Source organism: Rhea pennata, chromosome 34 (assembly GCF_028389875.1).
Source record: "Rhea pennata isolate bPtePen1 chromosome 34, bPtePen1.pri, whole genome shotgun sequence".
Lineage (NCBI taxonomy): Eukaryota > Metazoa > Chordata > Aves > Rheiformes > Rheidae > Rhea > Rhea pennata.
In genome coordinates, this window is record NC_084696.1 from 530,230 (window position 1) to 546,306 (window position 16,077).

The following is a 16,077-nucleotide window of genomic DNA, read 5'->3' on the forward strand; positions in this document are numbered from 1 at the left end:
CTCTGCCCCTCTCTGCCTGCGCCGGCCCCACAGACGGCCCCGACAAGTTTTTCCACCTTTTATTGTTTTTTTCGGGGGTGTTTTTTTTGCAAACAGTTTTTTTTCCTGTCTCTTTAACAAAGGAGCTGGAGCCCCCACGGTGGGGGGCACCCCACGGGGGAGGGGGCAGCTCTCACCTGGGGCTGGAGGCCCAGGTGGGGGTGGGGGGCAGTTGCCCCATGGCGGTGTTGCGCCCCACGGCGGGCCCGCCCCCCTCGTGTCCATACCTATGTACAGCCCCTGTCTGGCCCCACATAAATAGGGGGAGCCCCGGCCCCCACGGGGGAGTGTCACTGGGGGCGCGGGGGAGGGCGCCCCCCCGGGGGGGGCTCCAGGGCAGGCGGCAGCCCCCGGGGGGGTGGCGGGGCCCCCCAGGCCCCGGGGGGGCGGCGGGGCCCCGCGGGCGGCGGTGGCGGGGGGGCAGCAGCCCGGGGCAGGGGCCCGCGGGGCGGCGGGGGAGCCCCGGGGGGGGCCTCAGCCGGGCGGCCTCGGCCCCCACCACGGGCCTCAGGGCGCCCCCCCGGGGGGCCGGGGGGCCCGAAGGGGCGGCCAGGGGGGGCCACGAGGCGGCCGAGGGGCAGCAGGGGCAGCGGGGGGGCGGGCGGCCCCGGCGGCCCCCCGAAGTTCACAACCGGCGACTCCACCACCGGCAGCAGCATCTGGGGAGGGGGAAACAGGGTGAGGGGCGGGGCCTCGCCGCGGGGGCGGGGCCTCGCCGCGGGGGCGGGGCCTACCTGCTGGAAGCTGCTCTGCCCGCCCTGCCCGTAGAAGTCCGAGGGCGGAGTCAGCTCCTGCCGCACCTGCGGGCGGGGGAGGGCACTGAGGGGCGGGGCCTCCCAGCCACGCCCACGGCCCCTCCCCCTCAGCCAGCCCCACCCATCACCCTGCCCCCGCCCCGCCCCAACCCTCCCAGCCCCACTGCCAAGCTCCACCCCCTCCTATGGCCCTTAGCCCCTCCCACCGCCCACAGCTCCGCCCACAACCCCCAGCCCCCGCCCCAAAGCAGCTCCCCCCAGAACCGCTCTCTACCCCCCCACCCGGTCCCACTGCCAAGCCCCACCCTCTGCCCCTTAGCCCCGCCCCCACACCGTAGCCCCGCCCACAGCGCTCCCAGCTCCGCCCTCACCTGGAGCAGCGGGGGGTCAGGGCAGAAGGGGGGGCTGTAGACGAAGGGGGGGGCGGGGGGGTAGAGCAGCCCCCCGGCGCCCCCCAGCTTGGCCAGCTCCGGCCCCGCCACCGCCGGGAACTCCACGAAGGGGCCCTTGAGGGGCACCGCCGGCAGCCCCGCCCCCGCCACGAACACAGGCCCCGCCCTGTGCACACGCGTGTCACACGCCACGCACACGCATCACCCCACCCCGCCCCCGCCACGAACACAGGCCCCCCCCGTGCACATGCGTCAGCCCACCCCGCCCCCGCCCTGTGCACACGTGTTACGCCATGCATACATGTCACACCCCCACCCTGCCGTGGCCATGAACACGGGCCCTGCACGGCACACAAGCGTGTTACACCCCACACAAGCACATACGTGTCACGTGGCCCCACTCCACGGTGCACATGCGTCGCCCTCCCCCCACCCCAACGCACTGTCTCCTGCCCCCCCACACACGTCACGCTGGGGCTGCACACGTGTCTGCCCCCTCCACACCCCACAGGGATCGGAGCAGCCCCACTGGTGGCAGAAGCAGTTTGGGGGGGGGCAGTACTGTGGGGCAGGCAGAGCTCAGCGAGCAGGACGGGTGCCATGGGGCGCTGTGTGGCCGGGGGGGGGGTAGGGCCATGCCGTGGGGTGCTATGGGGCATCATGGGCATCATGTGGGGCAGGGAGAGTTGTGTGCTGGGGCATTATGGGGCAGTAAAGGCCATGCTGTGGGGTGCTGCGGGCGCAGAAAGCCACGTTGTGGGGCGCTGTGGGGCTGGGAAGGCCGCGCCGTGGGGTACCTGTAGGGGTTCAGCGAGGGGGTCCCCGGCCGGTAGCTCCCACTGGTGCCCAGCTGTGACTCCACAGGGCCACTGGGGACCTGTGGGGCGGCGTCAGCCCCACAGCGGCCCCAAAGTGCCCCAGCACCCTATACCCAGCCCACAGCCACCCCTGGCATGCCCCATAGCCGCCCCATACGACCCCGCCCCCACACGCACCTCCCCAACCACCCTATACCTGCCCCACACACAACCCAGCATCCCGTACCAGCCCCACATCACCCCCCCGACGCGGGCACAGCCCCTTGCACCTGCCCCACAAGCGCTGCAGTGTGCAGCACTCACCCCGCGCTGCCCCCAGCACACACCCCCCACTTCGTAGCGGCCCCACAAGTGCCCCCAGCCCCCTGTACTGGCCCCCAAGGCCCTTCCCTGCCCCAGGGCTGAGCACCCGCCTCCACAGCCCTGCCCCATACCTGACCCACGGCGCCAGCCCCACTGTAGAAGAGCTCAGGATAGAGCCGCTGGCAAGGCCCCGGGGGCTCGGGGGTGGGCAGGCCCTTGGGCTCAGCCGGCCGCGCTGGGGGAGCCTCAGGGCCGCTGTGGGGCTGGGCCGGGCCCCCGGATGGCAGCGGCTCCCAGTCCCGCGAGCCACCATCCAGCTGCAGGAAAAGGCGGAGTGACCCCCGGCACTGCCCAACCCTGAGGGGGCCCAGGCGTCCGGGCAGCCCCCACCCCCCAAGAGGACCCAGGTGTCTTGGCATCCCCCCCCCCCCCCCAAGGACCCAGGTGTCTGGACACCCCCCAACCCTTGGGGGCCCCAGACCTCTAGACAGCCCCACCCCCCAAGAAGGGCTCAGGCATCAGGACAGCCCCCACCCCCCTAAAACGACCCTGCGATCCAGGCGCCCCCCACCCCCGAGGGGGCCGAGGCATCCAGGCAGCCCCTCACCCCTTCGGCGGCGGCGGGTGGCAACCGCTCCTTGTCGCTCTTCCCAGCGCCACTGCCCCGGCGCCGGGGGTCACCCTCCGGCGGGGCCCAGGTGTCCGGGCCCCCCGCTGCCCCCCCCGGCGGTGGCGGCGGCGGGAACCCCGGGGCCCGGGCGGGCCGGACCTTCTCGAAGGGGCCGGGGGGGTCCTCAGGGGCGGCTTTGGCTTTGTCCGCTCGCTGCGAGCGCTCGGTGCCGATGGGGTCTGGGGGGGCAGCCGGGGGGCTGCAGACCTGGGGGGGAGCAGAGCAGCAGTGAGGGAGGTCGAGGCCCTGCACCCCGCTGCGGCCGCCCCCAGTATCGCTCCAGTCACCCCAAATCCCACTGTCCCTGCCCTGAATCCCACCAAAGCTGCCCCAAATCCCACCAGTCGCCCCAAATCCTGCCAGAGTCACACAAAATCCTACCAGTCACCCCGAATCCCGCTGCGGTCGCCCCTAATCCCCCTCAGTACCTTCTTGTCCTTGAGGGCAGCGGGCTCGTGGGGGGGCAGGCGGCAGCGCTGCTCCGAGGGCCCCTCAGGGGCGGGGGGGGGCCCCGGCTGCCCCGCGCCCGGGGGGGCCGCGGCCTTGAGCCCCCCGTCGGGGGAGCTGCGCTGGCTGCAGGAGGCCGAGGAGGCCCGCGACTCCCCGCTCAGCTCCACGCCGCTGTCCGACTGGCTCATCTGTGGGGTGCGGGGGGCCGTCAGCGGGGCAGGGGCCGAGGGGGGCGGCCGCGGGGCTGTGCCCCCCCGGCCCCGCGCTCACCTCAGGGCCGCCCACGTCCTCGAAGGTGCCGAGCGGCTCCATCCAGGGCTCGCCAGGGCCGAAGGGCTTGCGGGCGGCACCTGGGGGGGAGGGGAGGCGTCAGGGCAGACCCCGGCACAGCCCCCTGCCCCCACGCCCCCCGCCCCCCCCAGCGGCGCCTTACTGCTCTGCAGGCGGTTCCAGATGTGTGGGGCCAGCCCCTCGGCCGAGCCCGGCCGGCCCCGGGGCTCCCCGCCGCCTGCTGCCACCTCCTGCTTGGCGTCGCCGCGGCCGGGGCAGCCCAGCGGGTCCTGGGGGAGACAGGGGGGCACTGGGGGCGGTGGGGAGCCCGCCGACGCCCAGTGTGGGGCAGCGGGACACCCCCCAAGCCACCCCCCCCCCGCGCCTCACCTCTGGCTTGCGGGGGGGCCGCTCCCGCTCCCGGCGCTTGGCCAGGAAGCCTCCGACCACGGGGCCGTCGCGGAGCGCAGCGCTGCCGGGCCGCAGCGGCTCCGGCTTCTCCAGGAAGGGCGTCTCGGGGGCTGCGGGGGCGGCGGCACGTGAGCGGCGCTGGGCGGCTCTGGGGCGGCCGCGGCAGGCCGTGGGGTGGCCGCCGGGGCCTGTGGGGCAGCCGCGCAGTCGTGCGGTGGCCACGGGCCTGTGGGGTGGCCGTGGCTGGCCATGGGGTGCTGTGGGGCAGCTGTAGGGCTCTGGGGCAGCCGTGCGAGTCAGCGCTCAGTCACTCACCGGGGGTGCTGGCGGCGGCGGCGGCGGGTGGCGGGGGGGGGGCCGGGCCCCGAAGGCGGGCGGCGGGGCGGCGGGCGGGAAGGGGGGCAGCCCCGGGGGGGCGGCGGCGGGGCCGGGCCCCCCCTTGGGGCCGTGGCGGGCCCCCAGGCGGGCCAGCGCCTGCCGGATGCCGGCGGGGTCGCTGTGCACCACGCGGTCCAGGCGGTACACGGCGCTGGCCGAGGGCGCCGGCGGCAGGCTCAGCCCCGGCGACGGCTCCTCGCCGTTACGGCTGGGGGGGCGGGGGGGTCAGGGCTTCTCAGCCCCCAACACTGCGCTGCCCCCCCCACCCACGCCCCCAGCCCCAAAGGGCCCATCTGCCCCCTGGAGCCCCCCAAGTCTGCCTGCCGCTCAGGGCCCCCCAGCGCCCCCACCCCCATTGGGTCCCCCCAGGGTCCCTCCAGACCCCCCCAACCCCCTTCAATTCCCCTCCCCCCCCCCCCCGACCTCCTCAGAGCCCCCAGGACCTCCCCGGACCCCTGAAGCCCAGTTCTACCCCCCAAATCCCCCCAAAACCTCTACTACCCCCGCCCCCACCCAAATCCTCCTGCTGCCCCCAAAGCCCCCATCTGCCCCATTTCCCCCCCAGACCAGCTGCTGCCCCCAAGGTGCTCCTAAAGCCCCCACTTGCTCCCCCAAGCCGTGTTGTTGCCCCCCAAGGTGCTCCCAAATCCCCGCCCGCCCCCCCCCAGCCCAGCTGTCACCCCCAGGTTCCCTCCAAGCTCCCATTTCCCCCCCAGCCCCACTGCCGCCCCAGGCACCCGGGGGGCCCCCGCCAGCACCCACCTGCGGCCCTTGGGCGAGGGCCAGGCACGCTTGTCGCCGCGGCCTCCACCGGCCCCACCGCGGCCCCCTCCGGCCTTGGTGCTGCCCCCGCTGGGGCCGGGACCGGGGCCGGGGCCGGGGCCGGCGCGCCGCTGCTGCCGCTCCATGCCGGGGCGCTGGCTGGAGAAGCTGCGCTTGGAGAGCTCCTTGCGCTGCGCCAGGCTGAGGTCGGCGGAGCCGGGGGGCGGCCGGGCCCCCCCGGGCAGCGCGGGGCCCCCGCCCTTGAGGAAGGCCTGCGCCGGGGGGCCGCCGGGCGCCGGCTCCTTCTCGCCGCCGCCGCGGCGCTCGGCGAAGTCGCTGCTCTCCGAGGCCGTCTCCCACTCCTCGTTGGCCTGGTCCGAGTTCTGGTTGGAGAGGTCGGGCGACTTGGTGCCGGGCGCCCGGCTGCGCGCCGCCGCGGGGTCCTCAGGGGGCGGCGGGGCCGCCGGGCTCGGGGGGGGGGCCGCCCGCCGGGCCCCGCGGCTCCCCGTTGAGCCGCGCCGCGTTCTCCCGCTCCTGCTTCAGGCGCCGGAAGCGGGGCGGCTTGTCCTGCTGCTGCGAGCGGGCCGTGGCGCCGGCGCCGCGGCGGCCGCTCCAGGCCCCGCTCAGGAGCGCCGGCCGCCGCCGCGGGCGGCTTGGGGGGCCCCGGCGCGGCCCCCGCCTCCTCCGCCGCCTTCTCCTTGTCCGGCGGCTCCGGGGCCGCCGGCTCTGGCTTCTTCCCGGGCGCAGCCTTGGCCGGGGGGCTCCAGGCGGCGGGCGGGGGGCGGCCGCCGCCGCGGCCCCGGCGCGAGGGGACGCCGCGGGGGGTGAAGACGCGCCCGCCGCGGCCCCCGGGCTCAGCCAGGCGCGGCGGCGGCGGCGCCTTGTCGGCGAAGCGGGGCAGCCCCGGCGCAGGGGCGGCGACGGCGCCGCGGCCCCGCTCGGCCCGGCCGCCCACCGGCGCCGCCTCCTTGTCCGAGTGGGCCACGTCGCTGGCGCTCTCGTGGGTCTCGCTGCCCGTCTCGGAGCCGCGCTGCCGCCGCCGCTTCGGGATCTCTTCGTACTCGGAGCCCTCGCTGCGCGTCTCACTGGCGGCGCGGGGCCGCGAGCCGGCGGCAGCCGGGGGCCCCGGGGCCACGCCGCCCCCCACCGCCGCCGCCTTACCCGGCGCCTCCTCGGCCCGGTAGAAGGGCTGCCGGTAGCTGCGGAACTCGCGGCTGCGCCCGCGGCCGCCGCGGCCCCGGCCCCCGTAGGCGCCGCGGAAGCCCCGGCCCCGGGCGAAGTACTCGCCGCGGCCCCGCGCCCGGCCCCGGCCGCCGTAGCCCCCGCCGCGCTCGTAGGCGCAGTCGCGGCGGCGGCGGGCGGGCGAGCCGGGGCCCGGCGGCTCCTTGGGGGCGGCTGCCGGCGGCGGCGCCTTGGCGCGGGGCTCGCGGGCGGCCCGGGGCGGCTCCCGGGGGGCGGGGGCCTCGGGGCGGCCGCCCTCGGCGCCCTCCTTGCCCCGCGCCCGCGGCTCCTCCGCCTCCTCCTTGCCCGGTGCCTTCTTGATGGGCCCGGCGCGGCGCGGCGGCGGCGCCGCCTTCTCGGCGGGCTCCTCGGGGCGCCGGGCGGCGCCGGGCCGCGGCCCCCAGCGCGTCTCCGTCCTGGGCTCGCGCCGCGGCGCCCGCTGCGCCTCGGGGGGCTGCCGGGCCGGGCGCTCGGCCCGCCGCGCCCCCCCCGCCACCGCCGCCAGCTCCTTGGGAGGCGGCGCTTCCTCCTTGGGGGGCGCGGGGGGGGGGCGGGGGCGCGCGGGCGGCGGGCGGCAGCGCCGGCGTGGGGGGCCAGGCGCGGGGCTCCTCGCCGGCGAAGCGCTGCGCAGGGGCCGGGGCGCCGTTCTCGGCGAAGGCCGGGTAGGCGCCGGCGTAGGCCGGGGGGGCACCGGGGTCCCGCAGGCGCACTGGGGGCGTCTCACTCCTGGGGGGGGGGGAGGTTAGCATGGGGCAGCCCCCCGTGCCCGCGCCCCACCCCGTCCCAGCCCCCGGCACTCACCTGCGGCCCTTGGGGTCGCCGCCGTCGTCGTCGGGGGGCCGCAGCGGGGTGGCGAAGGCGGCGGCGGCGTCGCCCCCCCAGCCCAGGGGGGGCTCGGCGGGGGGGGTGCCGCGCTCCCGAGGCGCCGGCGCCCGCTCGAAGGGCTCCGAGGCCGAGCCCCCGCTGTCCGAGCGCTCCCGGGGCAGCAGCCCTGCGCCAGGGCACCGTCACCACGCAGCCGGTGGCCCCCAGGGACGCGTGGCGGGGTGGGCAGGGGCGCTATGGGGCCAGGGTCCACCCAGGGATGTGTGGGGGGCCCCACAGCCACGCTACGGGGTCTGGGGACACGAGGAGGCCTCACAGGGCTGAGATGCCCGGAGACGCACTGGGGCTCAAACTGCCACGCTATGGGGCTGGGGCGCGCAGGGGATCCCGATGCCCGCACCATGGGGCCCAGGAAACTCGGGGGACATTGGCGATGCTGTAGGGCCCGGGGGACACAGGGGGCCCCAATGGCCGCGCTATGGGGCCAGGGAGACCCGTGGGCCACGCCACGTGGCCTAGGGTGCACAAGAGGTCCCGATGGCCACGCTATGGGGCTGGGGGCACACAGGGGCCCCACGGGGCGCGCTGCGGGGTCGGGGCTGTCCCTTACCGGAGGGGTGCACGCCAGGGGGATAGAAGTCGACGGGGGGGCGCCCCTGCATCATGCGGGGGTCCATGTACGGGGGGATCATCATCCAGCGCGGGTCGAAGTTCATCTGGGGCAGGGGCGGGGGGCGCCCCATGGAGCCGGCGTAGAGGGCCTTAGGGGGCCCAGGCGGCGGCGGCGGCGGCGGCGGCTGGGCCGGGGGGGCGGGTGGGGGGCCCCCGGCAGGGGGGTGCACTCCAGCGCCCGGCCCCAGGGCCCCCAGGGCGGGGGGGCCTGGGGGGGGGGCTGCCGCCGCCGCGGGGGGGGGCTGCCCGTGCTGCTGCTGCCACTGCTGCTGCTGCTTCAGCAGCTGCTCCTGGGGGGGGCGGGGGGGGTTGGCAGGGACCCCTGAAACAGGGGGCCGCCCAGACCCCCACACCAGGGCCACCCTCAGAGCTGTGCCCCTGAGCCGCCCCAGCCCCACACCTGCCCCAGTGGCCCCCCTGCTCCAGCCCCACACGCCCCCAGCCTGCCCTCGCCCCTACAGCCCCCCAACACCCCAGCCCCCTGACTCCCCAACACCCGTTTCTGGCCCCACAGCGCCCTTCCCAACCCCCCAACACCCCCGTTCCAAGCCCCCCAGTCCCCTTCCTGGCCCCACGAACCCCCAAAGCCCTCCTCCTCAGCCCACTACCCCTGTTCCCAACCCCTGACCCCCCCAACACCCCCATTTCTGGCCCTACAGCCCCCTTCCCAACTACACAGCCCCCCAACACCCCTCTGCCCAGCTCCCTGGTGCCCGTTCCCAGCCCTACGGCTCCCCAACACCTCCGTTTCCAGCCCCACAGCCTCCCCCGCCCGTACCTGCTGCTGCCGCTGGAAGCGGGGGGGCAGCGACTTCTGGTACTTGGGGTAGGAGAGGGCCTGGGCGGGCGGTGGGGGCTGCCGGGGGGGGGCAGCTGCCTCTGCCTTGGGCTCCCCTTTGGGGGCAGTAACAGCGGCAGGGAGGGCTGGCGCTGCGGCGGGGGGGGGCGGCAGCTCTTCTGGGGGAGGTGGATCCGCGGACGCCTCAGGGGCCGGGTGGGTGGCCGGGGCCTCGGCTGCAGGGAGAGTGGGGTTTCACGAGGGGCCAGCTGGGGTGGGCACCGAGGGGTGCCCCCCGCCCCAGCGCCCCCTTGCCACGGCGCAGCCCCCCTCACCTGTGCTGCCATCAGACTCCTGGGCCTCTCGTGGCTCCTCGGGGGGCGGCGGCGGCAGGGGGCTGGCGGCAGCCGGCGGCACCTCCTTGGCGAGGGGCGGTGGAGGGGGTGGCGGTGGCGGCGGCGGCGGGGGGGGCGGTGGCGCCGGCGGCTCTTTGGGGGGCTCCCGAGGCGGCTCAGCCTTGGGGCGCCGGTCAGGGGCCCCGAACTTCTCGTCAAGGCGCTTGAGCTTCTCGGCGCAGGCGGCGCGGCGCTCCTCCTGCATGCGCCGCTCCTCCTCCTCGCGGCGCCGCCGGGCCCGCTCCACCGCCGCCGAGATCTCCGACGACGACTGCTTGCGCCGCTGCCGCCAGGCCTCGTCCTCGTCCTCGGGCGCCCGCTGCAGGGAGGGGGCCGGCGTCAGCGCTGCCCGCGGCCCCCCGCCGCCCGCAGCCCCGCCGCCCCGCGGCACAGCCCCGCTCACCGGGAACTCGTTGGGCTGCGCCCAGCTGCCCCGGTTGGGGGGCGGCGGCGGGGGCGGGCGCGGGGGGGGCGCTGGCGGCGGCGGCTCCTTGCCCCCCTCGGGGCCGGCGGCCTTGGCGGGCAGCTGTTCCTCCTTGGGGCTCCTCTTGCCCTCGGTGGGGCGCTCGGGGGCCGGCGCCTCGCTGTCCTTACTGTGGGGGCACAGCGGAGTCAGGGCAGGGGGACATTGTGCTGTGGGGCAGCCCCCACACTGTGGGGCAGCCCCTACGACCCCCGCGCCGCTCACCCCGCCTCAGCCGCCTCCTCGTCCGAGTCCTTGCCGTCCTCCTCGTCGCTGAACTTGAGCTTCTCGGTGTAATCCACCTCCTCGTGGGCGCCTGGGGTGGGCGGCGTCAGTGGCGGGGGGGAGGGGGCGCAGGCCCCCGGCCACTCCCGGCCCCCCGTTACCTGCCCAGCCCTCGTCGTTCTCCTGGTCCAGCTCATCGAACTCCTTGAGGTCGTCCTGCTTGAGCACCGGCGGGCGGCTCACGGGCTCGGCGCCACGCAGCGCGTGCGGGGGCCCACGGGGGCCAGAGAGCCGAGGAAACCTGCCGGGCGGCCAAGCTCAGCGGGGGGGCCCGGCAGGGGGGCCCTCGGCACCCCCAGCGCCCCGTCTCACCTCTGCGCCTCCGGCGCGCCGTAGCGGTAGGGTCCCTGAGGCCCATAGGGAGGCGGGAAGGGCAAGTAGGGGGGGTACATCTACGGGGGGGGGCACATCAGGGGCGGCCCGGCCCCCGGCGGCCCCCCCTCCTGCCCAGTCCCCTACTCACGAAGGGCGGCATCATCCCCCGGTAGGGCGGGAACTGGGCGGGCCCTGCGGGCTGTGGCCCCCCTGCGGCCCGGGCGTCGTGGGCCCCGGGGTGCTCGTCGGGCAGCAGCTCCCCGTCAGCGCCTCGGCCGCCTCCGTCCCGCCAGCCGGCGCCTGCAACAGGGCGCAGCAGGCTGAGAGGGTGTCGGGGGGGCGGCGGCACCCCCCGCCCCGCTCCCCCCTCCCCGTGCTCACTCTGGGGGCGGAGGCTTGGTGCGGGCCCAGACGACGCATCGGTAGTGTCCCGTTCTTTGCCAGCCTTGTCCTGGTCGCCAGCCGCCTGCAGGGTCGGAAATTCCTCGCGAGAGAATCGCGACAGTAGGTTTGATCCCTTTCCACCTGCCGGGGGGCGGGGGGCCGTCAGAGACCCCTGCCCCCGCTCCGAGAAGGCGGCCGGCGCCCTGGGAATGCTCACGCTGCCCGGTCAGCCTCACCATCTCCGTGCGCTCCATGGGTAACGCTGGCCTGTGCCCAGGACTTTGCCCCGCCTGCCGCTGTGGGGGGGTTCTGGAGGGCAGGGCTCGGGTGAGGGAGGGGGCCGGGCGGTGGGGCGCCGCCCCAGCCCCCCGCCGCCCCACTCACCTCGGGGGCTGCTGGGGGGCGCTTCGCTTGGCTGGAGGCAGGCGTCTGCGAAGCCGGCTGCGACGGCGACTCCGGCGGCGGAGCTGCTGAGGCATCGGAACTACAGCGGGACGGGACAGACAAGCAGACAGGTTGGGGGGGCGTCGGCTGGCCCAGCCGGCCCCCCAGCCCCCACCGCCCAGCCTCACCTCTTTGGGTCGGGCTGCTCCTGCTTGCTTGCCCATCCTGTGCCGTCTTTGGGGACTAGCGAGACGTTGGGGTCATTGCCTTTGTTCTCGGCTTTCAGGCTCGGCAGGTTGGCGGGCGGCGGCATGCGGCGGGCCACGGCCACCTTGCCCAGGCTCTGCAGGCCATGGCGGGGGGCGGCTGCGGGGGGCAGCGGGGTGAGGCTGCGCTGGGGCCACCCCCGCCGTCCCCCCACCCTGCGCTCCCCCTACCTGCGGGCTTCTGGCTCTCGAGCGACTTCCCCTTGTAGGTATCAAACAGGTTGAGCGACGAGTACTTCTTGCCGTCCTTCGCCTTTGCCGCTGGCCCCGAGCGATCGGACATCGCGCTGGAAGGTCATTGAGCACGCTGGGTCCGCCGGCTCTGCGCGGAAGGGGCCTCTCTCTGTGGGCAAGGGGACACGCGGGCCTGGGGCCGTTGTCAGAGGGCGCTGCCCCCCTGGCAACGCACAGCCCCGCATCTGACATCCCCCCCAACAGGGCCCAGGCACCCAGGCCCCCTGCTCCGACCCCTACAAGCGGCCTAACTCCACCCACAGGACGCAGGAGTCCAGGCCCGCTCTGTCTCCTCCGAGGGGTCTAAGCTCCCCTTGCAGGGCCTAGGGGTCCAGGCCTCCAGCTCCAACCCCTCTGAGGGACCCAACCCCACCCAAAGGGCCCAGGCATCCAGGCGCCCTGCTCTGACGCCTCCGAGGGACCCAATCATCCCAAAAGGGCCCAGGCATCCAGGTCCCCACCGATCCAACCCCTCCGAGGGATCTGACCCCACACACAGGACCCAGGCATCCGGATCCCCTGGTGACCCCTCTAAGGCGCTTGACCCCACACACACAGAGCCCAGGAGTCTGGACACCCCCCGCTCTGACCCCTCCGAGGGACTTGACCCCACACGCACAGGGCCCAGGCACCCGGATCCCCTGGTGACCCCTCTGAGGTGCTTGACCCCACACATACAGGGTCCGGGCGTCCGGACACCCCCCGCTCTGACCCCTCCGAGGGGCCTGACCCCCCTCCCAAAAGGGCCCAGACGCCCGGGCCCCCTGCTCTGACACTTTCGAGGAGCCTGACCCCCCCGCATAGGGCTCAGGCGTCCGCCGCCCCCAAGCTCTGACACCTCAGAGAGGCTCGACCCCCCCACACAAGGCCCAACCGTTCGGGCCCCCTTCCCCCTATAGGGCCCGGGCGCAGCCGTGGGGCTGGAGGAGGCCGCAGCCCCCCGGGGGGGGGGGGGGCGTCCCGGCCGCACAGAGCAGCCGCTGCCCGCGGGGAGAGGGGCCCCGGCAAGGGGCGGGGGGGCCCCGGGGCCGCCCCCGCCCCACGGCGGGATCCGGGGGGCCCGGCGGCGCCGCTACAGCGCCCCCCCCCCGCCCTGCGGCCCGGGGGGGCGGTACCGGGACGCGCCCCCCCCGGTGCCCGCTCGCCGTGGGGGGGCCGATGGCAGCGGGGGGGGGGAGGGGGAGGCCGCGGCCGGTCGCAAGATGGCGGCAGGGCCGGGCGCTGCCAACGGCCGGCGCCGCGATGGCGGCGCGGCGCGGCGGGGTGCTGCCCGCCTCCCGCCCGCCTCCCCGCGGCCCATACCGACCTCTCCGGCTCGGGCGGGCTCCGCTCTCGCCGGATCCGGGCGCGGCGGGCGCGGATGGGGGCGGCGGGCGGAGGATGGAGGCGGATTCCGGCGTCCCCCCCCTCCCCGCCCCAGCTGCTCGCGCGGGCCCTGCCCCCTCCCCCCGCCTCCCTCCTCCCTGTAGGCGGCGCGCGCGCGCCCCGCCAACGGCTGCCGGGCCTCAGCGCGCATGCGCCGCCCCTCGCCCGTACCTGGGCGGGGCCTCGCTGCCGCCCACGCCCATTGGCCGAGGCCTAGGCCCGCCCCCCTCGCAGGCGTGACCATCGCGGGGCAAGACGGGGGGAGACTGCTCCGCCACGGTGGGGGGGAGATTTGGCCGCGGCCGACAGCGCCCTGGTCCCCCCCCGCATGCAGATCGGCTCCTCCGGCCCTCACCGCAGTCAGCTGCAATGGAGTGTCCCGCTCCCCCCACGCCCGCTGGAGCGGAACGGCCCCCCCCCGCGGCGATGGAACCACCCGCCCACTGCGCAGCGTAATGGCGGTCTCTGTTCCCCCACCCCCGTAATGGCGGCTCCCATTGGCCGTCCCCTCCCTGTAGCGGCGGCTCCCGTGCACCATTCTCCCCATAATGGCTCCCTATAATGGACCCCCCCCAGCCGTAATGGACTCTTCCAGGCCTTGACCCCGCCCACTGAGTGATGTCACTGCTATGGCTCTCTTCCCCCCCCCAACACGCCACGATGGACCATCCCACCCGGGCGTGATGGGGGGGCGGATTCACCCGCCTCCCGACCAATCAGAGTCCCCCGTCTCCACGTCTCAAGGGCTCCGGATTGGCCACGGGCCCCAGGGGCTCCGGGGGGGGGGCTGGGCGCCCAGAGAGGGGCTGAGGGGGTCTCGGGGCGTCCCCGCGGGGGTCGGCGGTGCCCAGGCGGTTGTGGAGGGCAGTTTGGGGGCGCAGAGCGGGGCGCAGAGGGCGGGCCGGGGGCCCCGGCAGGGGTCTCGGGCTGTGGCCTGCCATGCCGTCACCATGACAACCACAGCGCCCCCAACATGGCTGCCGGGCTGCAGCCCACTCCACGGTCGCCATGGCAACCACAACCCCCTCCCCCCACACACAACATGGCTGCCGGCGGCGGCCCACCCCGCGGTCGTCATGGCAACCCGGGCGCCTCGGCCCGGCGCTCGCCCGCGGCTCTGCGGTCTCCCGTAGCAACTGGGCCCCGTCTCCATGGCAACCACCCCCTCCTCCGGGGCCCGCGGTTCCCTCCGCGCCCGAGGAGGGGCAGCATCGGCCTGGCGTCACCCCGGGACCGGGGGGACTGGGAGGAACTGGGAGGAACTGGGGGGGCTATGGGAACTGGGGGGACTGGGGGGATGGGGGAACTGGGGGGAGCTGAGGGGGCTGGGGAGACTAGGAGGAACTGGGGGGGGACTGGAGAGATGGGGGACTATGGGGACTGGGAGAACTGGGGGGACTGGGGGGATCTGGTTGTACTGGGGAGACTGGGAGGAGCTGGGGGATGGGGAAGACTGGGGGGGACTAGGGGGGATGGGGTAGCTGGAAGGAACTGGGAGGAGCTGGGGGGACTAGGGGAACTGGGGGTAACTGGGAGGACTAGGAAGACAGGGGTCTGGGTGTACTGGGGAAACTTGGGGGGAACTAGGGAGACTGGGGGAGACTGGGAGGAACTGGGGGGGAATGGGAGGACTGAAAGAAAATGGGAGCACGGGGGGGAGCTGGGAACTGCCAGGGGCAGAGGTTCCCCCCCAAAAAAATTTGCTTCACCTGCCCCCAGCCCGGAGTCACTGCTGCTCCTGGGGGAATGGAGTGGTGACCTCGGACACCTGGGCCCCTGGGGAAGGGGGGTGCTCAGACGCCTGGGCCCCCGACAGGGGGGTAGGGTGGGGGCCCCGGATGCCTGGGCCCCTTCGCCTGGCCCGGGATTCCCCCCCGGAGAGTCATTTCTGGGGCCCGGAAACCCCCCCCTCCCCCCCTGCTGGGCGACTCAACCCAGGAGCCGGAGGCGAAACCCCCCCCCAGGTACCGGGAGCGAAACGGGGCCCTTCCAGGTAGTGCCGGATGTGGGAGGCAGCTGCGAGCCCAGGCATCCGGGCGCCCTCGGCAGCGCCGACGAACTGGGGGGGCCCAGGCGTCCGGGCACCCTTAGTGGCACTAAGTGGCCGAAATAGAGGGGGCCCAGGCGTCCGGGCACCCTTAGTGGCACTAAGTGGCCGAAATAGAGGGGGCCCAGGCGTCCGGGCACCCTTAGTGGCGCCACAGAACTAGGGGGGGGCCCAGGCGTCCGGCACCTTTAGTGGCGCTGCTGAAATAGGGGGGGGGCAGGTGTCTGGGTGCCCTCGGCAGCGGCGCTGAAACAGGGTGGGGGGCCCAGGCGTCCGAGGTCACTGAGCCACTCTCTAACCATTGCCCCGGGGCAGGACCCAGGCATCCTGGCCCTTCCCGGCAGCCGCATTCAGGAGCAACCGCAGGAGCAAGGGGCTGGGGGCCCAGGCGTCCGGGGGCTCCGTGACGCGGCTGGGCCCGCTGCGTCATGGCACCGCTCCCCAAGGGGTCACATCCTGCCCCTTCCCAGCACCGCCCACAGCCTGACCCACATTCGGGGCCCCAACGCCTGGGACGGCGGCGCGTGGCACCCGGATGCCTGGGCCCTTCCTCCCAGCGGTGGGTGGCAGCAGCGTGGGGCACCCGGACTCCTGGGTCCCTTTGGGGCTGTGAAGTGAGGGGTTCTGGGAGGCCGGACGCCTGGGCCCGCGCACTGGCAGTGGGGGCGGGGGCCCGGGCGCCTGGGCTCCCCGCTGGCAGCCCCCTCCCGCCATTCGCTCACCGCCGTCGGCTTTCGGTTTCGGGCGGAGGCCGGGGAAAACACGGCGGGGGGAGCCCAGCCGCAGGCGGGCGCAGAATTGGCTGGGAGCTGTTGGGATTCGGGCGCGATTGGGGCTGGAGCGGGGCAGGGAAATGGGCAGCGTCTGAGCAACATCCAGGCAGAAAAGCGGATGGATTTGGGCAGGGAAGTGGGCAGGACCGAGGCAGCGCTGGGACAGGGAGACGGGCAGGATCCAGGCAGGACGCGGCTGAGATGCAGGCGGCTCTGGGTGGGATCGGGGCCGGGGGCACCGGGGGTTCCCGGCGGGTGCCCGAGGGGAAGTCAAGCGCTGGCTGCCAGGGCCAAAAATAGTCCCAAGCAGGGAAGAAATGACACAGGGCCCAGGCGTCCGGGCCCCTTCCCCTCCCCCGCTCCACCCACGGCCCTCCAGGGGACCCAGGCGTCCGGGTGGTGCAGCCCTGCTCATGGCCCCG

General features: G+C 75.6%; 1 protein-coding gene across 1 annotated transcript; it reads right to left on the reverse strand.

The window, feature by feature from the left end:
• Window positions 1-45: 45 nt before the first annotated feature.
• On the reverse strand, window positions 46-12,888 carry PRRC2A (proline rich coiled-coil 2A). Its single transcript, XM_062598537.1, is given in 30 exon segments — window positions 46-698; window positions 774-839; window positions 1,166-1,352; window positions 1,984-2,063; window positions 2,439-2,624; window positions 2,915-3,184; window positions 3,406-3,615; window positions 3,698-3,777; window positions 3,861-3,987; window positions 4,088-4,218; window positions 4,424-4,454; window positions 4,490-4,694; window positions 5,249-5,713; window positions 5,715-5,830; window positions 5,832-7,197; window positions 7,271-7,460; window positions 7,905-8,256; window positions 8,745-8,980; window positions 9,080-9,458; window positions 9,543-9,732; window positions 9,828-9,918; window positions 9,989-10,128; window positions 10,200-10,279; window positions 10,351-10,502; window positions 10,584-10,727; window positions 10,823-10,895; window positions 10,971-11,070; window positions 11,159-11,336; window positions 11,408-11,579; window positions 12,777-12,888. Coding segments are annotated over 29 exon segments (6,306 nt in total). The 5' UTR covers window positions 11,520-11,579; window positions 12,777-12,888; the 3' UTR covers window positions 46-329.
• Window positions 12,889-16,077: the final 3,189 nt, after the last annotated feature.